The sequence below is a fragment of the Ambystoma mexicanum genome, chromosome 3q (assembly GCF_040938575.1).
Source record: "Ambystoma mexicanum isolate Mex_15411 chromosome 3q, UKY_AmexF1_1, whole genome shotgun sequence".
NCBI classification, from domain to species: Eukaryota; Metazoa; Chordata; class Amphibia; order Caudata; family Ambystomatidae; genus Ambystoma; species Ambystoma mexicanum.
Window position 1 is genome coordinate 221,767,852 of NC_090926.1, and position 25,409 is coordinate 221,793,260.

Here is a 25,409-nt window from a genome sequence, read left to right on the forward strand (position 1 = left end):
TGCATCTTGTCTTCTGGGGACCGAAAGGGGACGTCGGCATAGGCGTGTCTGTAACACTATCCCTATCGTGCCGAGATCCCTCTGATTGTATTTTTTCTGCCATGAGGGAGCCCAAGGCTATTGTGAGTGAGTACATGAAGAGAGAAAATAGTAAGAAGTCTATGTTCCTTCCACCCCGAGCGGGGAGGTAGGGAGGGCGCATGTGAATCTAAGCAGATCCAAACATCAGAAATGCTATTACGGTGAGTAATGCATGTCTTCTGATGCTTGTTAATCTGAATCACATGCTGTGCATAGACTAGCGAGCAGTACCCGGAGTTGGAGGTGGGTTGTGAGAAGGAACAGTAGAGAAAATATGTCTTAGTACTGCTTGTCCCACCTGAGAATCAGACCTAGAATGAGTGTCTAGGCAATAGTGTTTTGTAAAGCTGTGTACAGAACTCCAAGTTGCCGCTTTGCAAATGGACTCTAGGGGAACATTTGCAATGAATGCTATGGAAGTCCCAGTGCCCAGAGTAGAGTGTGCTCTAGGCTTGAAGGGCAGTTCTCTCTTAGCAAGAGAGAAACATAGTGTGATATATTTGACAATCTACCCTGAGATAGCTGATTTAGAGACAGGATCCCCTTCTTTACCAGCTGCCACTGAAACGAAAAATGGGTTTGTTTTTATCAGTGGTGTCGTTCTTTCCAGGTAAAACATGACTTGCTCTGCGCACATCTAGTGTGAGTAGACTTCTTTCCATCATGCTGGTGGGATTCTGGAAAAAGGTAGGTAGTTCGATCGATTGGTTCACATGGAACTTGAATTTAGGTGCAAATCTGGGATGAGTGCGCAAAACTACTTTATCCCTGTGGACTGTAAAAAATAGGGTCTAGAATAGAAAGGGCCTGTAGTTCGCTAACCCTTCTAATAGAAGAGATAGCCACTAGGAAGGCCGTTTTATAAGTAAGGTCTTTTAGACTTGCTTTATGCATTGGCTCAAAGGGAGGTCCCATGAGTTTGGTTAAAACCACATTTAGATCCAATCCTGGAGCTGGGTGAGAAATTGGGGCTGAATCCTCTTAATCCCTTCCATAAAAGCTTTAATCACCAGTATTTTCCACCACAACACCTTCTGTTGTGACATGGTGTAGACAGAGAGCAGCAAGATAAACTTTTAGGGAATTGAAGACCAACCCTGTGCCTAACAAATGGGTTAGGTACAGCGCAATGTGCGTGGGTGAGCAATCGATGGGATTGACACCCTTGGTATTACACCAGATGACAAACTGTTTCCATTTGCTGGCATAGCAATAGAGGGTGTTAGATTTCCTAGCTTCCCTGAGAATGTCCATGCATCTCTGAGGGAGCTGAAGGTGTCCAAACTCTATGACCTCAGGAGCCAGGCTGCGAAGTTCAGAGTTTGTGGGCATGGGTGTAGGGTCTCCTCCTTGTCCTGAGACAACATGTTGTACGGGCAGGGTAGTTTTACTGGTGGGGAGGGGGACATCTCCATTAGATGAGCGAACCAGGGTTGGCAGGCCCACATGGGGGATACCAATATCATGGTGACTGGTTCCTGGTGCATCTTGAGCACTATCTTGTTGAGTAGGGGAGTCAGGGGGGAAAAACGTAAACAAATTTCCCTGACCATGCTATCCAGAGTCCGTTCCCCTTGGAGCGGTTCTGGGGGTACCTGGAGGTGTAGTCTTGGCATTGGGCGTTCTCCTGAGTTGCGAACAGGTAGATCTCCGGGAATCCCCATTCTGCAAAGACGTGGACACGATGCCTTCGTGCAGATGCCATCCGTATTCTATAGGCAGTGGGAAATCTCTGCTGAGCATGTCTGTCAGAAGATTGAGTTCCCCTGGAACATGTTGGGACAACAGAAACATCTTGTGTTTGAGAGCCCACATCCAAATGTTTTGGGACAGCTTGGCTAGCCCTGGAGAGTGTGTGCCACCTTGTTTGATCAGGTAATACATGGCTGTGGTGCTGTCTGTCAGAACCAGCACTGTCTTCCCTTGTGTCTGAAAGGCTTTCAGTGCCTTGAACACCGCCAATAGCTCTAGCAGATTTATATGGTTGGATGCTACTTGTGGGGACCACACTCCTTGCGCTGTCTGCTGAAGCAGGTGAGCCCCCCCCCACCCTGTGAGAGATGCGTCTGTCGTGAGAGAGTTCCACTGGAGGGGTGGTGGAGGTTTTCCCCTTCAGGAGGTTTTCCCTCGACCCCCACTGCAGAGAGAGAACGAGGGCTGGCGAGACAACTACCAGATCTTCCCATTGTCCGCTGGCCTGACACCACTGGCTGTTGAGCCACTCTTGCATGGGACGCATGCGCAACCGCGCATGGGGAACCAAGTATATGCATGACGCCATCATACCTAGCAAGCACATGGCTTTGCGTACCGTCACCTCCCGACTGGCTACATATTGAGGGATCTGAAAAAGCATGTTCTGAACCCTCTTGTTGGAGGGGAAGACGAGGCCATCCTTCGTCCGGATTAGAGCCCCCAGAAATTGTTTTACTTGACTGGGGACGAGACTGGAGTTTTGTCGTTGATGGAGAATCCCAGACTGAACAGAAGGTCTACTGTCTTCTGGGTGTTCAAAAAGCATGTGTCGTAAGAGTCCCCTGTTATGAGCCAGTCGTCGAGGTAAGGGTAAACCCGGGATGGACAGTCTGCGCAGGTGTGCTGCCGCTACTGCCAGGACCTTTGTAAACACCCTTGGTGCTGAGGCGATGCGGAAGGGGAGCACTTTGAATTGGTAATGCCTGTCCTCTTTCATAAACCTTAGATATTTCCTGTGTGCTGGCAACATTGAAATATGAAAGTATACATCTTTCATGTCCAATGTTGCCATGTGGTCCCCTTGTTTCAACAGTGGGATCACCTCCTGTAGCGTTACTATACAAAACATTTGAGGTTTTATAAATGTGTTCGTGGGCGCAGGTCTAGAACAGGGCGCATGTGAGGTTCTTTTTGGGTACATGGAAGTACACTGAATAAATACCCTTGTTTACCTGAATAGGTACGGCTTCTATGGCGTCCTTTCCCAGCAGCGCTTCCACCTCTTGATTCAGGATCTGCAGATGGTCCGGTGAGAGGCGTGTGAGCGTGGTGGTCTGAACTGTGGTGGTCAGGCAAATTCCACGCAGTACCTGTGGGCGACCGTCTTTATAACCCACTGGTCTGAAGTTATCCCCTCCCATGCCGTGAGGAAAGATGTTAAACGCCCCCCGACCGAGGTGATATGGGAGGGGACCTGGATCTGTTGGTCATTTCTGACCAGAGGTTGCGGCTCCTCTGGGATTGGGGCCTCTACCTCTGCCTTTACCGCATCACTGACCCCTAGGTGGGTAGTAGGCGGGGCTTCCTGATGTTTGTCCAGAGTTATAGTTTCCCGTGCTGTAGTAGTTCTGACTTGCACGGGACTGCCCTCGAAAGGACCGACGAGAACCACCACCCCTTTGGGTTTCTGAGTTATCTGTTGCAAGGACTTAAGAGTCTCATGCTCTTTCTTGGCTATCTCCAGGGCATCATCGACCGCTTTCCCGAAGAGATTGGTTTCTTCTATGGGTTTGTTGATAAGAGCGGCCTGAACCCCTAGTTATGAAGTCAAGCGTACCGCTTGAGTAGAGTGCCCTGGGTCAGAGACCTGCCTGCTGTCTCAGCAGTGTCCACAGTGTTCTTGATTATATTCTGGTTTACCTGCTTGCCCTCGGCCACAATGGTGAGAAGCCTGGACCTAACAGTTTCAGGAACCTCCAGGTGACCTTTCTGTACCAGGTTCCATTGTGCGTCAGCATAACTGGCAAGCAGCGCGGTGTTATTTGCTACGCGTGTGGTGTATGCAGCTGCCGAGGTAACACGCTTAACTAGGGCGTACAACCTCTTGGATTCCTTATCCGGAGGTGCTTCCCCCGTCACAAGGGGTCTCCAGCTCGTTTCCGGGTGGTAGTCACTACCAAGGAGTCAGGGTGGTGTGGCCTTTAATATATTGAGGGTCCGAAGGAGCTGGCCAAAACAGTTTTTCCACTCTTGGGTTCACTGCCCGGGTCTGAGCTGGCGTCACCAGGGAGGGGGCCAATCTTCTTTTAACAGAATTTAGGAGAGGAATGGCTTGGCTTGAGGGGGGTTTCTCCTTCAGAATGTCCTCCACAAAGTCTTGTTTAGGTACCGCCTCTTGAGTAGCAATCTGAAAGTGATCTGCTGCCTTTTGAAGGCCATTTGGTCGTCTATAGGGGAGGCCTGGTGGGCCAGGGTGGATGGAGGAGAATCCAGGCATAGAACATCAGTGTCCTGATCTTGCATGGGGAGCGTCCATGCCTCGGTTTCCACTTGCTGGGTTTCCTCCCTGTTGTCCATGGCATCCGCCTGGTCCTCAGTGTAGTCCTGCAGGAAGGAAGGGTCTTCTTCACTGTATATGTCCTAGGTGTCCATCTGAACCATCTCTTCATGGTGGACAGAGACCGAGGGCTGAGAGTCAGGATTTTCTTGGAAACGTGAAGCTAATCTTAAAAGAGGGTCTTCACGAGATCTCTTAGAGGAAGGATGCTCAGACACCGAAACAATCCTTTCAAGACGATCCATGCACCCTTTGAATTTCTCCCTTGTCCACTTAGAGGAACCAGAAGGGCCTAAAGGTGGAAAATCGTCATCTTCCGCCCTTTGGCGTCGAAATTTGTCTCCAAGGGTGTTGGTCAGAGGCTCCTGACTGTCCTCGTAGGTTTCGCGAGTATCGGGGCACCATAGCGTGTCTTTAGACTTGTCCGCGGCCTGCCCCATGCGTTTCGACAGAGTAGGTACCAGCCCAACTGCCGAAGTAATTCTCGCGATACTGTCTTCAATCTTCGCCTACCGCAGCGTTAGAAGGCCTAGCAGTAGTTTTTTCGCCTGGAGGCCTACTAGTGGGTTTTGGGCCTACCGGGCCTATAGGGAGCGTCGGATGACCGCGCTTTGATGTGTAAACCCGATTTAGGGGTAGCGCTCTTGTTTTTGGAGTGCCCAGTTGCAAGACACTACTGCGGATGCGGGGAAGGCTGCTGATCTACCCGATCAAAGGAATCTGCCGAAATTTTCGACGGCCCTATTGGTGCTTTCACCTTTTTCGACGTAACCGCAGTGGGGTTGTGTGCTTAGTGTGATGTGGTTTTTGTATGCCGGTCGCCGGGTGTTGTCCCTGAAGCGAGACTTGCGTCAGGCCTTGAAGGGTCGGGGATGGGTGTGGCGGTGGGGGAAAAGGGTTCAGCCCATGACATACCGTACGCGGCCCACCGCTTTACACAACGCTCCTTAAGGGTCTTAGGCCGAAGGAGATTATAAGCTGCACACCGCTTCTCGTCGTAGTGATCTAAGGGGAGACAAGAATTACATGTTCTGTGCTAGTCTTTCCAAGGGTATCTGACCCTACACTTAGGGCAGAACCTAATTGGAGTCCTTTCCCTAGTGAAAGGTATAAACAAAGATGACCAGACCTAGAGGGCAAAGAGGGGGAAAGAGGAAAGACATAACGAAAGATATGGCCACCCGACCCCACTCCCCCTACTGTGTGGGCCCGGCCATGTGGATGCCTCAGCCGCCAGATCTTAGGCACCGAAATCCACTGCCGTAGAAACTTCCTGCAATCTTCGTCGAAGTTCTTAATCATCATCAAAATGACTTATGGGGGAATAACCGACAAAGTCGGTATAAAGATAAACAGTGTCTCTTATGTAAGAGCTCCGCTATAGGGCGACGAGTTATCTGGGCAGAAAAAAACAATCTCGGGACCTCAGCGCGTGAGGGATTTTGGGTACACTACACATCACGATAGGGACAGTGTTACAGAGACGCCTATACCGACATCCCCTTTCGGTCCCCGAAAGACCAGATGCAATACTCTGCGGTTATCACTGGATGTCGGACCATATGCACAGCATGTGACTAAGCAGATTAACAAGCATCAGAAGCCCATCCTGGACACACAGCATTTGTAACCCAAAAGTTGAAAAGGGCAAAAGATGGGCGGTGAAACAGAAGTTACAATATGTGTTCACGATAGGAAAGTAAGATTAGGATGGGCAGGCGGTAGCAGGGGAGTTGGAGGGGATGGATTACCTGTGTGGGAAACAGGAATGTTTGTTTTGAGCCTCGTCCTGAAAGTGGCGATGGAGGTTGCAGTGTTGATGTGAATGTATAGAGGTTTCCATACTGTGGGTGCCCACTGGTTCAATGCTCGTTTTTGTGTGTGTGTTAGTTGGCATAGTGGAATGTGTAGAAGATGCTGGCTAGCATGTCTGGTGTTTGTTTTGGTTTCAGTTTGTCATGAAGTTAAGATATGGTTTTGAGGTGGATGGCTTTGAATACAATGCAGTCATTTGAAGGCAATTCTCTAAAGGTACGGATATGCCTTATCTTGAGTAGGAGGTTTAGTTGTAGGTTGCAGGTTTTGGACGCAGCAGCCATGTGGTGCGTGAATGAAAGGTGGGAGGTCAATGGTGAAGCCAAAGCATCTGAAATACGTGTAGAGGGATATGTGTTGGTTGTCTGTGTGAATTATTTTAATTAAGCGGTGGAGGGTAGATGAGAAGATATTCCGTTTTGGGGTTGAGCTTGAAGCAATGGGTGGCTATTAGAGTGCAGCACATAGTGCTTTGCCAGAAAATCAAGTTGGTGTCTTCTCTACATGTCAAAGTCTGTGGGAGGACGAGCAACAGAAGAGACACCTACCTTTGCAGCGTGGGAGAATTTGTTCTGATCGGGCCGGCAGTGCAACTCGTAGGTGACCATGTTTTGGCTGGGAGGCAATCTCTCCTTTTCCGAGTTCTTTCCTTCCACTGGCCTAGACTCTTTCACGGCATCCAGCTGAGTCATCAGGCGTCTAAGCCAACAAAGAGTGAGGAAAATCAGTATTGATGTAAGACAAAGCTGAATGATCTATCTAATTCAGTGCTTATTATTTTGAGTCGAGGTAGCAGAATGTTTATTTTCAAGTTCGAAATTTACTAACACTATTTTTGGCAATCTAGCCTTTGCATACAAACCATACAAATATTTTTTTGTATCAAAATCTTGCAAACAATATATAATGCGTCGGAATGTTATAGGAAGCCTTGCGGTTAGGGAGCTTATTCAACGTCTTCTGGTGAGGGCTTAGGCAGAGCAGCCCATCAGTGGTACAGCAGGATTTCCACACACATATAAAACAGTGCATAGTAAAAACATACACAATTGAAAACATTTCCATAGATCATAAACATCACATACAATACCAAATATAATTAATTTAACAAAAACATTGATATGTAACTTCCCATTCGTACCCTCCATTGTACTCATTTCACCTAATGTTTCTGCCTCAGCAACACGGGCGTTCTTGAGCTACAGAGCTACAAAAGCCAATTTGTTTCCTTCTTTCTTTCATAAACAGCGAGCCACTATTTAATTACAGCAATATTAGGTAGCTGCTTAAACAGCGAAGCCAAAGTAGATCAGACCTCATTTCATCAAAGGAAGGAACAAAACGAATAGATAAGTGTAATATGGCTAGGTGTTTCTAAGTTGTTCTTTTCTTACCAACTCGGCAGAAGCTTAGCTCTTAGGATACCGTATCTTCGCTGCATCGCCTCCAAACAGGGCAATAGGTTCATACGTAGCAATATATACGTTCTCCAGTTTGTAATGGTAGGTCACAATAACTGATTCTAGAATAGTTTTATTTTTTGTAGATTCTATACAATTTTGTTCATAATCTCATCTTTTGGCCAAATAAAGTGAAACACGCCGGAATTGTTAATCCACTGTTACTGAGATCTGTAATGTTCTCCTTTAGCACGGTTATTAGATGTCTAATCAAACCAAAGCCTTCTGCATGCATGAAGTCAGATAAACATTTACTAAGGGCAGCTCAGTCTACGACTGCATTTTTAGGTAAAACAATATTCTCCTAATTATTGCCATTGTGTTTATTGATGTGATACCTAACGAGAAACAGGAATATGTAAGAGGTAAGTGACAAGTTCCAATACTTTTGGATGGTTTGAATAATTTAGACGTTTTGACCATTGTAAACCAAGGGACAAAGACAAAAGGCAGCTCCCAGTTGTAGATTAAAAACTGTCAAAAATGTGTAACTTTGTTTGGGAGCTGCAAAGGAGGAGCTGCAAAGGAGGGGCCCACCAGAGAAGATCCCGATAAAAATGTGATTAAGATGCCCAGAAAGGAAGATTGCACAGGTGAACCAGTGAGGTAGAGGATGTGCTGTCCAGTGCCAATGAAATAGGGTTGCAGTCGGTGTCCGTAGGCACAAAAGAACAGGACCAACAATGAATTAGGAGTCATAGGACCTGCAAGATGCAGAAATACTGCTTGAGTGCACAGGAGAAGTGTAGGAGACAAGGATGTTGAGAGGAGTACCAGCATTGATTTATCAATAGCCGCAATGACTGTTGGGACTAAATGGTCTGCAGGAAGAGCCCCAAGCACCTGAAGACTGGGACCAATGATGCAGACTAGGTTGGTGGACCACAAAAAGGCAACACTTAAGACAACAGTGGTTTCAGCAGCATTGAAGAGCATGCATAATGCAGACTTTTGGTTCGAGCCAGCAGATGCTCTGGTATGGAGTTTACACTGCATAACGGTACAGTAGAGGTTTCCCATCAGAATTGTCCTGAAGACCCCAGAGACAAAGCAAGCCCCTTCCCACAGCAGATGTAACTTTCAGGTCCCTCGTAACAAAATGATGCACCCATGACTGGGACAGTGATACAAATGGTCAGGAGCTTTCGATTGGGCACACAACAGATGTAGATATGGAGGATCGGACTGTGCTCACTGAATCAATGGAAGGGATCACCGAAGATGATCCCTTGCCTTGCAAGATGATCAGGGGTCCAGCAACAGAGCTTCCAGAATCATCTGCTATTCTCCGTTTTCAGTTATAGGCAGTCTACTAATGGCTCGATATTAGGGAGGTTTTTGCACAACCCACTGATGAAGGCAGTGTAACCATCTAATGTAATGGTGAGGCATTCCAACCCAAAAGATAAAACAAACCTCTCTACAGATGGTAGCTGTGGCAGATCAGTCAGGCTCAACTCCAGGAGGGAGGAATGCTTGCAGGAAGTTATTACACAAAGATAACCAATAAAAACACCCACACTAGAATACTGAAAAATATACACCTTAAGCAAAATGACACAAAGAATCTCTATCAAATATGAATAAGTACTGCAGGTTAAACATAACACACAGTAATAAACAGTACATGTACAAAACAACAGTAATGGTCAGTTACGACCTAACCATTCCCCGATACTGAAAGATAAGTCTAATATCTGGAGATGGACACAATCCATATAGGCAAAGGGGCGGGCGTGGAGAAAAGTGAATCCTGCACGCAGCAGAATAATACATTCACCAAGTCATATTCAGAGGCTCATGTGCCAAAACTAAACACAGTCACAGGGATCCTAACATCTCCGACATATCATTACAAATAATAAACATGTGCACCATACAGTAAATATAGGACTTAGAGGGGAGAACACTAAAGAAGACTAGCGGAAAAAAGGAATACGGCATGATTACATACATACACACCCTACCATTGTGTGACAGTATATTCTGTTTGTCATTTACGCCATGTTTAAAACACTGTCCCTAGTCTGCAATAAAGGTAGACGGTATACTGCAATGCGCATGTCACCCGTAGAACGGCGCTTTGCACACCTCTTAAGAATGCTCGCCTTCACTGTTCATGCTTCTGACACACATCCGTTTTGGCATAGCTAAGCGTGTTCCCGGCTCTCACCTTTTAGTGAAAGGTGCCTTTAGCTGGCAGATGCTGAGCCTGCCCCAGTTGACTGCAGTGTTCCCCCAGGTTCCTGTGTGTCCCCCACTTTATATAACATCTTTACAAAGCTACTATTTGACCACCTGGACAACCTGGGTGTCACCTACACTAACTATGCAGATGACACCCAAATCTTCATTCCCATCTCAGGCTCCTACGACGATGACGACGACGATAAGAGACTTAAAGAAACGTACCAAATCATTCAGTCATGGATGGCTATCCATGGCCTATCGCTTAATGACGACAAAACTCACAGAACCAACTAAAGAAATTAGACAAGCAATTCAAATCATTTAACATTGACAACATAACCATCAAGTTCTCCAAAGAAGTTAAAACGCTAGGCATATACCTGGATTCAGCCCTGAAAGCGAACAAGACAAGTAAATGCGACTTCCTCGGCGGCCACCTACACTTCAAAGCTTATCAATGCCTGTAGACCCTTCCTCTCCTCAGACAGTTGCATTACCTTGGCTAGGGCCCTTATAGTTTCTAGACTTGACTATTGTAAGGCCCTGTATGTTGGGACTAACAGTTGCAACCTAAAAAAACTCAAAGTCCAACAGAACAATGCCTTGAGAGTGGCTCTCAACATACCGAAGACCATCCACACCTGAGCTTCAAGACGCAACGCCCACTGGCTCCCGGTACAGGATAGGATTGTTGTCAAAACAGTATCACTAACCCACAAACGCCTTTCTAATGTAGCTCCAAAATATCTAACAAATTTACAAAACAAGTTAGCTATAGACCTACCCGGTCCACAAATGCTCACCTCCTTAATATACCTAGATTCAAACAACAAAAATCAGGAGGCAACAGTTTCCCAGTTCAAGCCTCGAATCAAGCCTCAAAACAACTCCATGCCCCTGACACTAAGAGCAGAACCGTCCTACTGGACTTTCATAATAAAACTGAAAACCTGGCTCTTCGAACAAGATCGGTAACTCATTTCCTCGCCTACCACAGTAACTGTACTGCCATGTATTGCCTTTCCCACTATGTAACTCTATGTACCCACTGCACCGTAATGTCTCTCCTCTGCAACTTACCTGTATTCCTACCATGGTAACTGTACTGCCATGTATTGCCTATCATTCTATTTAACTTTATTTACCCAATGCATCGCAATGACTAATTCTGTTGCAACCTACCTGTACTCAATATAATGTAAGCTCTTTCCGCACCACTAACTGCTGATCCTAGGAATGCGGCCAGATACCCTTGGGTTAGGTGCGCAGTATAAATAAATAAATAAATACATATGTCATCATATTACTAGACCTCTCACCTGCCCCGAAGCAAGTGTGAAACATTAGAGAGTATACTGACCTTGAAGAAATGCCTTGCACTGTACTGCTTTTACTGATAACACTAACAAGCACTGTCAAGTGTGGTTGGCATCAAAAGACTGTACAATGAGGGTTCGTCTCAGTCTGAGACCACCCCTTCCATTGCACTCACATATTCTTGTGAGTATAAGAGATCTGGACACAGGAGAGAGGGGGGTTCACTTGCGCAGAAATATCATGTTGCTGTTGGTTTTCTTTGCTTACTGCTTAACTAATTAAGTGTTCATCAATCCACTGGAATTGTAAGTGGTCGTTATTTTCCATTACAATCTGGTGCCTTAAGATGTTGGATCCCGCTGCTCTGCAGCCAGACCTGGGCTGGTGGGCGCACTTCCCGGTGATCGCCCTGGGTCCCAAAAAGAATGATTTCATCAGAGGGAAGAGCTGGCCGGAGCATCCGGAAAATTGAGGAGGCAGGGGGACAGACAGGGCAGATGAGGAGGAAAGAGACCATTGAAAAATCGTGGATTGATGAACACAGGTAACTGCGTCAATGTATTGCGATGTCATGTATCGTGTCGTCTGAACCTGGTTAAAATATCTGTATTTTGATTTAAAAGTAAATAATCTGTCTGGAGTAAAGGTAAGGAAGGTAGCCTGCCTGAAACAAAACTGGTTATCTGAAGTAAAAAGAGTAAAGCGGTTGGTCACCGCAGTTTAAAAAGCAGAACATCCACGCTTCCTACCGACTTAAGAAGACATGAGACCGCAAGGTCGGTCAGAGTAGTGCAGGACCGAACAGGGACTAGGAAGAATGTGTCCTTTATGTATGCGAAGCAAATGGTGCGGATGAGAACCCTGTGATTTTCTTGTCTCGTCCCAGACCTTGTCACTTGAAACCCTCAATGAGCAACACAAGTTACGACCCTGCTTTACATTTCACTCTCCTCTATCCTAGTACGGGAGCTATAACAGGCTGTATTTCTACTGATTTTGTGTCTTGTCTTTAACCCCTGCCTACTGTGACAACCCTTCAGATGGTGTCACTTCTCCCCAGTGGGGAGACCCTTTTCATGAGGCTAGGGAGGTGAGGCCGCTCAACCGAAAGTCCCCCTAGAGGTAACATGTGGGAGGATCTCATGAAGAGGAACTCCCCTCCTTGGGACAAGGACACGAGTCTGGGACACGGCCCCTTTATTTCCCAGCCCCACACGTTAACACCCAAACCTTTCTTACAAATGAAGTCCAAGACTATGTGTTACTGTAATGTGTCAGACAGTATCACTATGATAAGTACTGGGACGAAGAAGAACTCAAGAAAGCTACAGCCAAGCATGAAGAGTGTTCGACCAGATGTTGTTAATTGAACTGACGTTACACTGTGGCAGTCGCTGCTACTTAAGCTAAACAGCAAAGAAGGACAAGGAGAGCGATATCCAGAAGGAGAAGTCGGCGAGCCAGGAGGCCGCCAAAAAGTGAGCGAGTTGGAAACAGGGCGTTCGAAGGCTGTGTCGAAGCAGCAGTGTGGAGTGGCGCGAACGAGTCAAGGGACGCCAGGAAAGGGTCTCGTCAGTCGGAGTTGAGAGTCAGGGTGGTGGTGGCGGCGTGAACTGTGGTGGGTGTACCATGCGGTCCAAGGACTACGCTGAGACCAACAACAGTAACAGGCCACAAAGTCAAGCGGGCTGAAGAAGAGCGGAAGAAGAAAGAGAAAGAACGAACACGTGACCCCTGGTGAAACCAGTGAATAGTTCCCCCAAAAGATGGTAACAGTCCAGGAGGGGGGCCAGGTAAACTTGAGAAGGTGAAACAAGAAGACAAGAGCGAAGTAGATCATTTTGCAAGGCAACTCTCTGGTCAGTTCCATAACACTGTGGTATTGAAGAGTCAGGAAGGACTCAGGGTGCCTCTTCCTCATCCCAGTGGGGGCAGAATGGAGAATATTGGTATAATGTGGAAAAGTCAAGGAGAGCTCGGGTAGTCTCTCCCTCGTCCTGGTGGTGGCAAGTTGAATTACAGTATTCAAGTGGAGATAATACAAGTCCATGGAGAGAACTGAATTAACTCAAGAAAAGCCTGTTAATAACTGGATGTAAACTAGGAGAAGGGAGCCACACTCCTAGTCCTGTGGTATTTGTCAAACTTTGTGAAACCTGAACTATGAGAGACTTTTACCCTATGAGAAGGGAGTCATTCTCCTGGGTTGGGATAACAACTCTTCAGTTAGCTTAGAGGTTTGTGTTTAAGTGACAGGTGAGGAAAAGGTAACTGACAAAGCCTGATAAGCAGAGACCAGCATCCTTTGGAAGTTGTCACCAGCAGCATCAAGGTCCTCCCTTGAAGCAGAGTTGTGTCAACACTGGATCACCCCAAGAGTCACCCTTTCTTTCCCTTCTCCCTATTTTTTCAACAAAAAGGAAGAAACCCCAAAAAAACTACACTAAGAGAAGCAACCAAGGTGAGAGAACTGAATAAGAAGAAACGACTTAGAGTCAAGGTGTAATATACAAAGCTAGGAGAAGGGAGGCATTCTCCTAGCCACAGACATTTGACCGCAGAGAAAGTAAGTATTCTCTTGGGACGTGGTTTTGTTGTTTTTGGACTTTTGTGTTTAAGTGGTAGGGATAGTTTAGAAGATTGGACCAGGACAGATACCATTCTTTATTTGGACATCACAGACTTCCTGACAGATCAGAGATTTAGTTTTGGTTGATATAGGGAATCCACCTCTAGAGTTAGGGATAGACTGGATTACTATTTTGTATAAGATAAAGGTTCATAGCCAAAACCTTAACATCTTGGTCAAACTTCTCCTTCTATGTCAACACACTACCCACATCTTTGAAGAACTGAACACTGCTCTGCGCATTGTGGGTAGAATAAAGGGGAAATAAACTGTCAAACAGCAGTTAACTGAATCTGACCAACACCTGTGGGTGTCTGAAATTTCTGTAACAGGGGAGGAACGGGCCCAGGTGATATCTGAGCTGCCGAATAGACATGGCAGAGCAGTTAAGTTCAGCCATACCCACACCGCTAGCCACGTGGCTCCATTGTGCCACGATCCAGACCGGGTTAGAAACTGACCTGGATCCGTAATAAGTCATACCTTGTCTTGGCCCCAGCGAGAGAATGGGTTCAGGGCAATCTAGACAAGTGCTGCTTCCTTCTAAAGGGAGTCCAGCCCACTTCACGTTTACTCACTACTCGCCAAAAGCATGGAAGCACCTGGAACAACGGCACGAGTGTACACAGACCGAGTCACCTAGATATTTTCCTCAGGAAGGCACATTTGATCTAGACAGAATAACTAACCTGCATTTCAGAAAAAGGGATTACGTGTACACCAAAGCAAGTGGGACAGCTACTTTCGATTGGTATAATGAAGCTGCTAGGAGAATGACTGAATCCAAGACCCGGGCACAAAAAATCCTGCAAATAAGGCTCATGGGGCAAGTAAAAACCATAAAAAATGAGTGCATAAAACTGCAGGTCCCGATCCACAAAATCGGATACTAACAGTTATATGCAGTCCTCCAGGGGAGCCTCCGCCAAAAGAAAACTCGGAAGGCATTCTAGACACTCACAACCCGGCTATTTTGAACAACCCACCAAATGAGCGAGTGGATACCCCAGATTCCACACAACCACCTACCTACCACCAATCCTCACCCAGACAAACAATGGAGGGCCTGTTCATCCCTGAATTGAGAGCTTAAATTTCTAGATTGTTTTCACGATCCTCAGGCTAGTTTGAAAGCTTCCCAGACTCTACCCCAAATTACAGCATTGGCATATTCCCACTCAGATAGATCCCGGGAGGAGGTGACACCATAGTCACAGTGCATGCCCCTTGGAGCGCCACTGACTTATTTAACATGGTTCAGAGATTGCCCAAGATAAGAGAAGATTCTGTCAAATTCCAGGAACAGCTAAAAGTAATACCCCACTTACGTAGACTTAAACCAGCTTCTGCGGGCAGTGTTACCCCCGGACACGTGCAATTTGCTCTAGGAAAACTGATTGGGCCAAGATTAACTTGTGCAAACAGGCCAAGGGAGAAAACACCCTGCAGAGTATTTTGAACAAATAAAACAGTGTCATGAGCAACATTTAAAGGATTATTGATGCCGCAATTACGGCACAGCAGGCAGTAGTAACACAGTTTGTTATGGGATTGCAACCTAAGGTAGCTGAAGGGATTAAGGCTATAATGATTGGATGGGAAGGAAAGCGGTTGGTTGAGGTTTTGTTGGTGGCACAACACTTTCCCAAGAAGGTTGAAAGGCAGAGAAAAAACAGAAGCCAAGCTTATGGTGCTACAAATTCAGAGTTTACAACCCTATCAAAGACGACGAGGGTACCGGGGATTGGGCATTGGGGACAGGGAAGGAGAGCTGCCCAGTCATTTCAAGCAGGACAAGCTGCCGAAGGGTTTTACCCAGCTACAAACATCGACCAGTGCAATTATTGCAAACAGTCCGGGCACTGGAAAGCCGAGTGCACAAATTGACCTCAGTACAACGGGCAGGGCGGACAGACGACTGCCCCATGAAGGGCGGTGCGAGGTCCGCTCCGACAGTCGTTACATATGACCGATGTAAAGGATTGCCAAGAGGCCACCGAGCTTGTTGCACCACTTATATCGATTGTCCCTGCTACTCAATATGTTGAATGTAATGTGGCCGGCCAAAAGGTTTCATGTTTAGCGGACATAGGGGCATTACGCTCCACTCTAAGAGCCTGCAAGTTTTCCCAGACACCCCATTCAGAAGGGATAGTTGATTCCGTGGGTATAAGAGCTACACCGATGCCTCACCCTGAGTCCACCCCCATGATGGTCACGTTGGCCTTATTTCCTAACAGCATGCATTTTTACTAAGCCCCTGTTCTCCTGTGAATTTATTTGGATTAGATTTGTTGTGTAAACTGAGTTGCACCATTCATTGTTCCCTTGATTGTGTGTATTTCGATATCCCCCGCTCATAGAGGGCATGAAGTGCTAGGTGTTACAAGACGTAGCCCGCTCGAAACCTAATGACAGGACCAATACCACCCTGGGCAATTGGACAGGCCCCGGCCTGCCTGTGTTCGATCCATGCAAATGATACTGTGTACATGTTGAGAGCTGAACCAGTCAAGATCACACTGAATCCCGCCAAACCATCGCTCTGTGTACACCAAGTACCCTATTTCTGGACAAGCTAAAGAAGGCATTCGCCCTGTGATATAATCCCTGCACCAACAAGGTATCATTGTGCCAACCCGCAGTCCCTGTAGTACCCCAATACTGCCAATAATGCCTACGAAAAAGACAGGCAAGAAGAGTATTTTTATTCAGGACCTGCACGCTGTTAGAAACCTGAGGGTATTCTTCCAAGTATATCCCGGGAATCCCTTATTCAGGTGGCAAGGAAGAGGGAGGATCGCCTAGGTTGGGGAACCCAGAGGCCTTTGTAGGTTATGCAACAAATACCTCCCTTCCACTCCGTGAATTTCTCGGACCCAACTCTGAGAATCCTCTTTTCTGTTGTCCACCCTAATAATCCCAGTCATTTACATATGTTTAGCAAACCCCGCCAATCTCACCTTTCTCACTTTGCCAACACCCCTAGACCGAAGAGTATAATTTTCTGTGACAAACCCCTTTCACTGACGCGAACACTTTTCACATATCACAAAGGACGACAGACTAACACCCGAACCAATTACCTGACATGTCCCAACACAAGGGTCAGGCAAAGTCAGGCAATTGACCAGAACCGCACACACCTGATGGCCCTTTCCCTTCGCCACAGGGATAAAAGGTGGAGCATGAGAGCACAACACGAGCAAGGCAGACCGCACGAAGAGAGAGCAAACTCAGCACAGCAATTCAAGGGGAGGAGAAAGACGCTGCGAACCGAGAGGGTGACGAGGAGAGAAGCGACCTTGACCTTTCCGACCAAGGCCCGTGAAACCTCTACAGAAGGAATGGTAAGACCGCAAACAATAGCCAGTGTGTGTTGCAGCAGATGTCAACGGTACACAGGGCCCTACTCTGTTGAAAACCAAGCCGGGGAGAGACGCTTGCCTCCGTGTTACCAACCTTGATTCCTGAGAGAAGAAAAGCCAAGCGGTTCTGTGAATTTGTGAAAATACAAAGAACAATTGATAGGAAAAGAGGGGAAAAACCAGCAGCCGAGGAGTCGGGCACTACGTGGGTGCTTACTCAGGAAACTTGTGGTGATTACCCGATTGTAGAAACTACTGTTACCAGAAGGCCTTGGGAAAGGCGAGAAAGGGGTCAAAGTGATCATACAGGGGTCCAGTGAAATCCTCCGTAGTGTCGAAAGTCTTTGACCGACAGATGAGTGAAGCTAATGTAAGTGAATCCCGCATCGCAAGAACTGACTGAGAAAATATGCGATTAACAAAGTTGGCAAGAGTGAAACCGGCAGAGGGATGTCCACAGTGAACTGTTTGAAAAGACATTAAGATTCATGAATGTCACAGAAGAGATTGTGTTCAGAAAGCATAGTGAACCCGACAGAGGGAGACAAGCATTCAGGAAGGGTCTGAGCCTGGAAGAGCAGGATCCAAGGGGTGAACATCCGTCACCCGAAGATTTGTGAATGTCAAAGGAGAAAACGTGTGAGTGAGAGCCGTAGTGAACTCGACACCCACTGACAATGTAACACAAAGTTATTGAATACAGAGTGAATGCGACAGAGGGAGGCTTAGATTCGAGAGGGGTCTGAGCATGGAAGAGGTGGACCCAAGGGTGAGGAATCATCACCTACAGTGCAACCAGAAAAGGACTTTTGTTGAACGTTTGTTTTGTACTTGAACGTCTCAGGCCCTCGAAAGCATGAAAATGTAACTACCAAAGGTCCCGATATCATTAAGATAATTTTGTGGATCTGAAGCCCGGAGGAGGGGGGTCCAGGGTTAAAAAGTAATCACCCAACGTACATACAGAACTTTCTTTATTATTTTAAAACCCTTCAGGTCCTCGGAGGCCATAGACCTTCTATGGCAAAGAGACTTAACCACCAGAGACCCTGATTGCTGAGAGCGAACTGCTGTCTCGTGCTGGGAAAGCTTGAGCGTGTGCTGTGCTCCAGAATCCTACCTGGTCCCGTGCTGAAAACGTGAGGAAGGGAGACCCTGACTATGGCATCCTGACTTATCATTTGTGAACACTTCCTCGTTTCTTAGGATCATTACTTCTTTTACACTTCGGGTAAGGATTGGAAATAGCTTTTTCTTAGTATAGGCCCTTTTATTTGACACAACGCCAATAGGACTGCCTTATTATTGTTTGATGGTCGAAACTTGCACCCATTTTAGATTTAGGCTTAGAATATGCATTTTCCAACCCACCTATACAGTTTAATAAACACCCTTGAACTGTGATCACTTGTGTCTGTCTTTACTGTTGCCACCATGAGTTCCTTACAGTGCAGTGAATTCCGCCGTAATGCCATCCTTTATCATGGCACCCAATCCCGCTACAATTTTGTTGTGTATTCCGTACACTGCCAATTATTTCACTGTTGTAGATTTGTGTTCCACATTTTTCTCTATACCCGTACACCCCGAAAGTCAGTAACTCTTTATGTTCACGCATACGATGACGCAATATACATTCACTCATCTCCCAATGGGGTATATAGAAAGACCCACACTGTTCTCCCAAATCCTATAGAAAGATCTAGATTCAGTGCAGTTCCCAGGAGGGGGACAACACACTTGTCCCAGGATCAGATTTCCATTATCCAGAAAGTCCCAAAATCCCAGACCAAGAAACAGATCAGAAGGTTCCTCAGGATATTTATATTTTATTTCTATTGGGCTCGTACACAAGTAGTTAGTTACTGTAGGCAATGGGTCCCCGGGTTTGTATCCATGATGAAACCCCTTCCGAACCTTACACATGATATCGATCCCCAAACCTCTGCCATGGTCCCCGGAAGCCGAAGATGCCTTTGCCACCATTAAGCAGGCGCTTGCGCCGGCTCCGGCTTTAGGTCTGCCAGATTATAGCAAACCCTTTGTCTTATTTTGCGATGAGCGCAACAGGTTTTCTCAAAGTGTGTTGGCCCAGTTACACAGGGATAAACATCAACCTGTATCCTACCACAGCATCGCCATGGACCCAGTGGAGGCAGGATACAGAGCTTGTCTGCGGGCTGTGGCTGCTGTGGTCCTATTGATTGAGAAAACCGACTCCTTGGTCCAAGGGCATCCCATCACTATTTCTGTTCCTTGCGTTGTATCGTCATTATTGGTAAAAGGCAAAACACAGAATGTATCCAATTCCTGCCTCACGAGGAATGAGAAGCTTCTTGTTTCCATTGCCAATGTGACCCTAAGTTGTTGTCCTCTCCTTAAACCTGCTTCCTTGTTACCGCCCCTGAAGATGGGGAGCCACATGACTGTCAGGTGGTAATAGAAACACTGCTATCCCCTCGCACAGATCTAGTTGATGTGTCCCTGTTGAACCCACAGCTCATTCTCTTCACGGATGGTTCAGGCACCTGTATTCCGGAGACCTGATTTTCTGGGTATACCGCATGCACACCCCACTCAGTCCTAGAAACCTACAGATTGCCCACAAGTCAGCACAAGTAGCATAGCTTGTGGCCCTCACATGTGAGTATGTGCTGGCTATGGGTAGATCAGTAAAAATCTACACCAACTCCAGGTACGCCCAAGGGTTGGTCCATGACTTCAGCGTCCTCTGGAAACAGTGTGGATACTTAATGTTCCTTATTCAAAAAGGGAAAGTACGTGGCAGTTTTATTAGACACAGTGCTACTCCCTGCTGCCATAACTATAATGAAGTGCCGAGGGCACGACCCCCCACAGTCCTTTACTGCCCTAGGAAATGCTTTAGCTGACAATGTAGCTTGCTCAGCAGCCCTGAAAGGGCTTGTGGCTCCTAATGAATGTCTCATTTGTGTAGCAGTTCCATGGTTACCCGTCCAGTCTCTTGCCAGTCTGGCGATCCTCCAAGATCAAGCTCCGGAGACTGAGAAGGTGACCTTGACTCAGCGCAGGTATAGCCTGGGAGTAGACTCCTTGTGGTGCTCCCCAAACAGCCACCTGGTGGTGCCCAAGGCGCTGCTCCCTTAATTGGTCTGCGAAGCCCATGGCATGGCCCATTCAGGTATAAATGCCATAATCACATTACTCCAGAGAGACTGGATAGCGCCTAGTTTAGTTTCTCTAGCCCAACACTACTGTGTAAATTGTCTAACAGGTTTATCATATAATGTCGAGAGAGCAGTGCCTACGAAGCTTTCTGCACAGCCAATACTGGAAAGTCTGTTTAAACAGATAGATTTCATACAACTCAACGCCTGCATGACTTATCAGTATTGCCTTGTCTTAGTGGATGTGTTCTCGGGTGGGTGGAGGCTTATCTGTGCAGAAAAGCAGATGCTATCACTGTTGCCAAGAAACTGCTTGCTGAGTTTATTCCTCGATTCGGACTGCCCCTATACATAGACAGCAATAGGGGAGCCACTTCACAGGTCAAGTTATTAGAGAAGTCTGTAAAGCGTTACGAATAGCACAGCAGTTCCATTGTGCTTACCACCCATGTTCTAGCACGCATGTAGAATGCTGCAACGGGGCCTTAAGTTAAGCCTGTCTAAGGTGTTCAGCGAAACTGGGCTGAAATGTCCCCAGGCACTCCCTTTTGTATTGTTAGCCATGAGAAACAACCCACGTTGCAAACAGATTGTCAGCTCACAAAATCCTCACAGGTTGCCACATGAGAATGGGAACTGCTCCACCTGCAGATCCCTCAGCGCAGAGCTTAGGGCTAGAGGATGACACATTGATTCAGTACTGTCGTACGTTGATTCAAACCGTCTGATCTCTCCATGCACAGGTCCTTGAGGCCCTGCCAGAATCAGCCATGGGACTGTACCACTCTCTGCAGCCAGGACACTGGGTCCTGGAGAAGATTCACCAGCGAAAATCATCACTCCAGCTAAGGTGGCACGGCCCCCACCAAGTGTTGCTCACCAAGAATTCTGCTGTGAGGTGTGATGGGATTCCCATCCTAGATCCATGCTTCTCATTGTAGCAAAGTTCTCACACCATCCGATGACATTACCACCAAGACTGTCGATCTTCCTTGGAGAAGCTCCGTCACTGCCAAGACCACCAACACCACCATCGGTAATGCCTCTGACCCAATGCCAGACTCGTCCGGTGTTTCTGGACCACGACGATCTATAGCAGAGTTATGAAAGTTATGAGCAAAGTGGTGACTGGTCAAGTTACTCACCACTTAACGTACCAGCCACAATGAATCAGGCAATTGAGGTGCTCCCCAAACCAAGACTAGATGTCATTACTGCTATGGCCCTGTATCTATGAATTATTAACCAAGACTAGATGTCATTCCTGCTATACCCCGGTATCTATGATTTATTGCCCTTGCTGCTATCAACTGTTGGTTTTCATCTTTGTGACCATGACCCTCCTGTTCATATGGGTCTGGTACCTGCAAATGTTGTAGCGCATGTACCGATAGAAGGAGCCCAGCTCTTTGGAACATTTGAACTTTCAAACATTTCAACTTTGCAACATTTGAAATGTGGATCATCTGAGCTTTGTAACACTTTGAATTGTAGGCCTTTGCTTCACTCACGCCAACTATCCCACTACCCCTGCTACCCTGAATGAAAGGACTGGCTGGGGCCACGTTTTTCCTGCTACACCCTGCCTCTCACTGGGCCTGACCAACTGAACTGAACAGGGTCCCCTCACCTCGAACTGTTCACTCGGAAGAGTCCGAAGGACCGCAGAGACCACAAAAGGCCTCACTGAGGCCAACATGTGTGGATACCTATCTGTTATCATAGGGATTATAATATTAATAATGATCCCCAATGTAAATGTATTCTTTTCACACTTCCTGTCATGATAATGAGCGTTCCACGGCTCACCCCTGGACCCAGAGCGCAAACACCTATTTGCACCGCTTGTTGCAGTATGCCTGCATTTTCATCCTGATCGACTTCTGGGTGTGCGTCCACCTGCCTCATGACATGTCTGCCCAGTTTCCCATTGCCCCCATTCCTGTCCAGTGGAAACCTCAAGCTAACTACCTAATTCTTAGCCGGGAGGATAGCTCAGGGCAACAAGCTTGCCTTGGAAGCAAGACCACACAGAGCAGCACAGGTTCGATCCCCAGCTCCGCGCTTAGAAACCTCTGGGTATTAAGCGCGTCATAAATAACCAATTACAATTAGTCCCCTGACCCTGCCGGGACGCCAAGTCACACACGGGGTTCAAGGAGCCATGAAAATTACCCCACCCCAGACCAGGTACAGGCCAAACCAGCTGCGCCTGTCCTCTATAGCAACTGGGCTCCTATGCTATACCAATCAAAGGTTCCTGTATAGGGGAACAAGTACGTCTGCATTACATGTCCACCTGCTCTAGTGTAGTAATTAATGTTATATTTGCATTTGACCACGGGTTCACATTCACTAAATCTAGGGGACGCAACATAGTTGGGAACTAACTTCATTTGCGGGGATAAGGCTTATGCATGGTTGCCTATCAATTGGGGAGTGAGTTGTTATCTGGGATATATATATCTTGACTGCAGTACGCCACCCCTCCACTTTTCCCGCTCTACACCGTTCAAAGAGAAACATGGATTTGGAGCCTTTTGTTGCAGGAGTGGGGTACCTGATACCAGCCCTTGGGGTAAAAATAAACCGAAACGGCTTGACTCAGCTATCCCGGTTAGTGGAAGACATTGTCAATACCACCACTGCGTCCCCATCACTGCCACTGCGTCCCCATCACTGCTGTCCGGTAAAAAGCTAGTGCTGTACCTTTATAGAAGATTACACTAGCAATATCACAGACATCATCACTCACATTCATAATACCATCAACCGCTTGCACAGCAGCAATGAGTCTGCCTGGTCCTTAGGGTCATGGATTGTTAGGATCGCTAGGAACGTCCGTTTAGCTAATCCTGCTCATAGGTGTGGTCATACTGCTAGGGTTGTACTGTCTGTCCATGGTATGTAAATGCTTCTGTCAACGTGCACTCCGCTCCTGTTCAGATTTTTCACAAACTGCTCAAGTAATGTACTGCCAGGTTACTGAAGATACAATTTGTTATGACATACTTGAATGCGAAGCATGCACTATTAAACATTTGTGTAATGTGACTGGAGAGAAGGTCTCATAGGAGGGGACTGTTGGGGGGGGAAAACTGAATATGGCATAATTACATAAGTACCCCCCTGTTACCCTACACCATTGTGTGATAGTATATTCTGTTCGTCATTTATGCCATGTTGAAACCACTGTCTCTAGCCTGCAATAAAGGTAGACAGTATATTGTACTGCGCATGTCACCTGTAGAACAGTGCTTTGCACACCTCTTAAGAATGCTCACCTTCACTGCTCAAGTTTCTAACACACATCCGTTTTTGGCATAGCTAAGCATGTTCCATGCTCTCGCCTTTAAGTGAAAGGCGGCTTTAGCTGGTGGGTCTCATCATTTTACTAGACCGCTCTCCTGTCCCAAAGCAAGTGTGAAGCTTTCCATAGAGTATACTCATGAAGAAATGCCTTCCACTGTGCTGCTTTTACTGATAACACTATCAAGCGCTGCCTAGTGCAGATGGCATCAAAAGACTGTACAATGAGGGTTTGTCTCAATCAGCAATTAAAGTTGTAATGCGTGACCTTGCAGGCCGAGACCAACCCCTTCCATTGACACTCATGTATTTCTGTGGGTATAAGACATCTGGATCCAGGAGAAGGGTTCACTTGCCCCGAAATCTTCTGTTGCCGTTGATTTTCTTTACTTACTGCTTAACTAATAAAGTATTCATCAATCCATCAGAATCGTCATTATTTTCCACTACAACGCAATGGCAGATCCTGCCAGGAGACAGAATACATTTAGAGTCTCGGCACCGACTCATTACACTCCTAGGAAAAATACATCCAGAAATACTTTGCAGTTATACACTGTAACAACAAGTTTCTAATAGGCAGGAGTGTAATTCTGGACGTTAAAAGTACATATAAAATCAATGTGACAGGCTAAAATTCCAGTCTTTGGCCTAGACCTGCAGGGTCCAAAGGGTGACGCAGGGAAAATGTTCGGAGGCAGCTAAGGAGCCAGGAGGATAGCTCAGGGGTAACAAGTTTGCCTTGGAAGCAAGACAACACGGAGCAACATCGTTTCGAATCCCGGTCCTGTGTTTAGAGACTGGTCTCCGGTATTAAACGCATTACACGTCCAAGTGGTTATCCACGGTTATGGGGAAAAGGAAGCTAAGCACCAGTTCAACCGCATATGTGTGGAGAATACAGCAACCAATTCCAGAGGAGACCCTCTTCAAGAGCTCCAGTACCAGCTTTCAGATCCAGCAGCGAAGCAGGATTTGGGCCAATGCAACTGAAAAGTAAAACGCGGTAGAAGGGTAATGGCAGAAACCTTTAACCCTCCAACCATGAGCAGCCCTTGGGGATAAGCTTCTCAAGAAACCCACCAACCCAGCGTATACTATTCTTTCACCGACGGCTATTTTTTGATGGGTTTTTTAACAAACGTGTTTCACCGAAAAAACCCATCAAAACATGTATTTTTTATTTTGGGGGCGAGGGGTTATGATAGGTTATTTATAACGCGCTTAATACCCAGAGGTTTCTAAGTGCGGACCTGGGGATCGAACTGGTGCTCCCTGTCTTTTTGCTTCCCCTCAAAACCCCTATCCCCTTTTGTTTTTCTATTATTCCTGACCTCCCCAACCCTTTATATGCCCTTTCCCAACCCCCTATATTTTTCAATGGTTTTCTTTGGTGAAATATATTTGTAAAACACCCCATTGAAAAAATAGCCTATGGTGAAAGAACATAGAACCCACCCCAGGGTCCAGAGGTAAATTCTCACGGTCATGATTTCTGAAAAATGATTCAGGAAAGAAGAAACAACACTGTGAGTATATCTCTTCTTTTCCATGCGTGGTTTATAGTATCAGGTCACCCAGTGACCACCAGCCAGAAGTGGAAGCAGAGGCAGAGATGGCTCCTAGAAGACTGAGGAACCTGGCCAATCAGATTCAGACGGTTCAGAGGACAAAGAAGGGCAGCCAGCAGAAACAAGCCAGCAGAACATGGCCCCACAAAGTCGACTATGTTGAAGGTGACCCAGAACGGCCCAAACAAAATAGAGGGATGGAGTATTGGGGTTCAAATACTCTTCTCTGAGATGGCAGCCTCCTACACCAAGGTGGACAACTAAGGTGGAA

The 25,409-nt window shown here is 46.7% G+C and overlaps 1 protein-coding gene across 2 annotated transcripts in view; it reads right to left on the reverse strand.

Moving 5' to 3' along the window:
- DCTN2 (dynactin subunit 2) overlaps window positions 1-25,409 on the reverse strand; it is a 752,351-nt gene that overhangs the window by 281,315 nt on the left and 445,627 nt on the right. For both annotated transcript variants that reach the window (XM_069653593.1, XM_069653592.1), the window contains exon 7: window positions 6,697-6,847. In XM_069653593.1, the coding sequence (XP_069509694.1) occupies window positions 6,697-6,847 (151 nt within the window). The remainder of the gene's footprint in view (window positions 1-6,696; window positions 6,848-25,409) is intronic.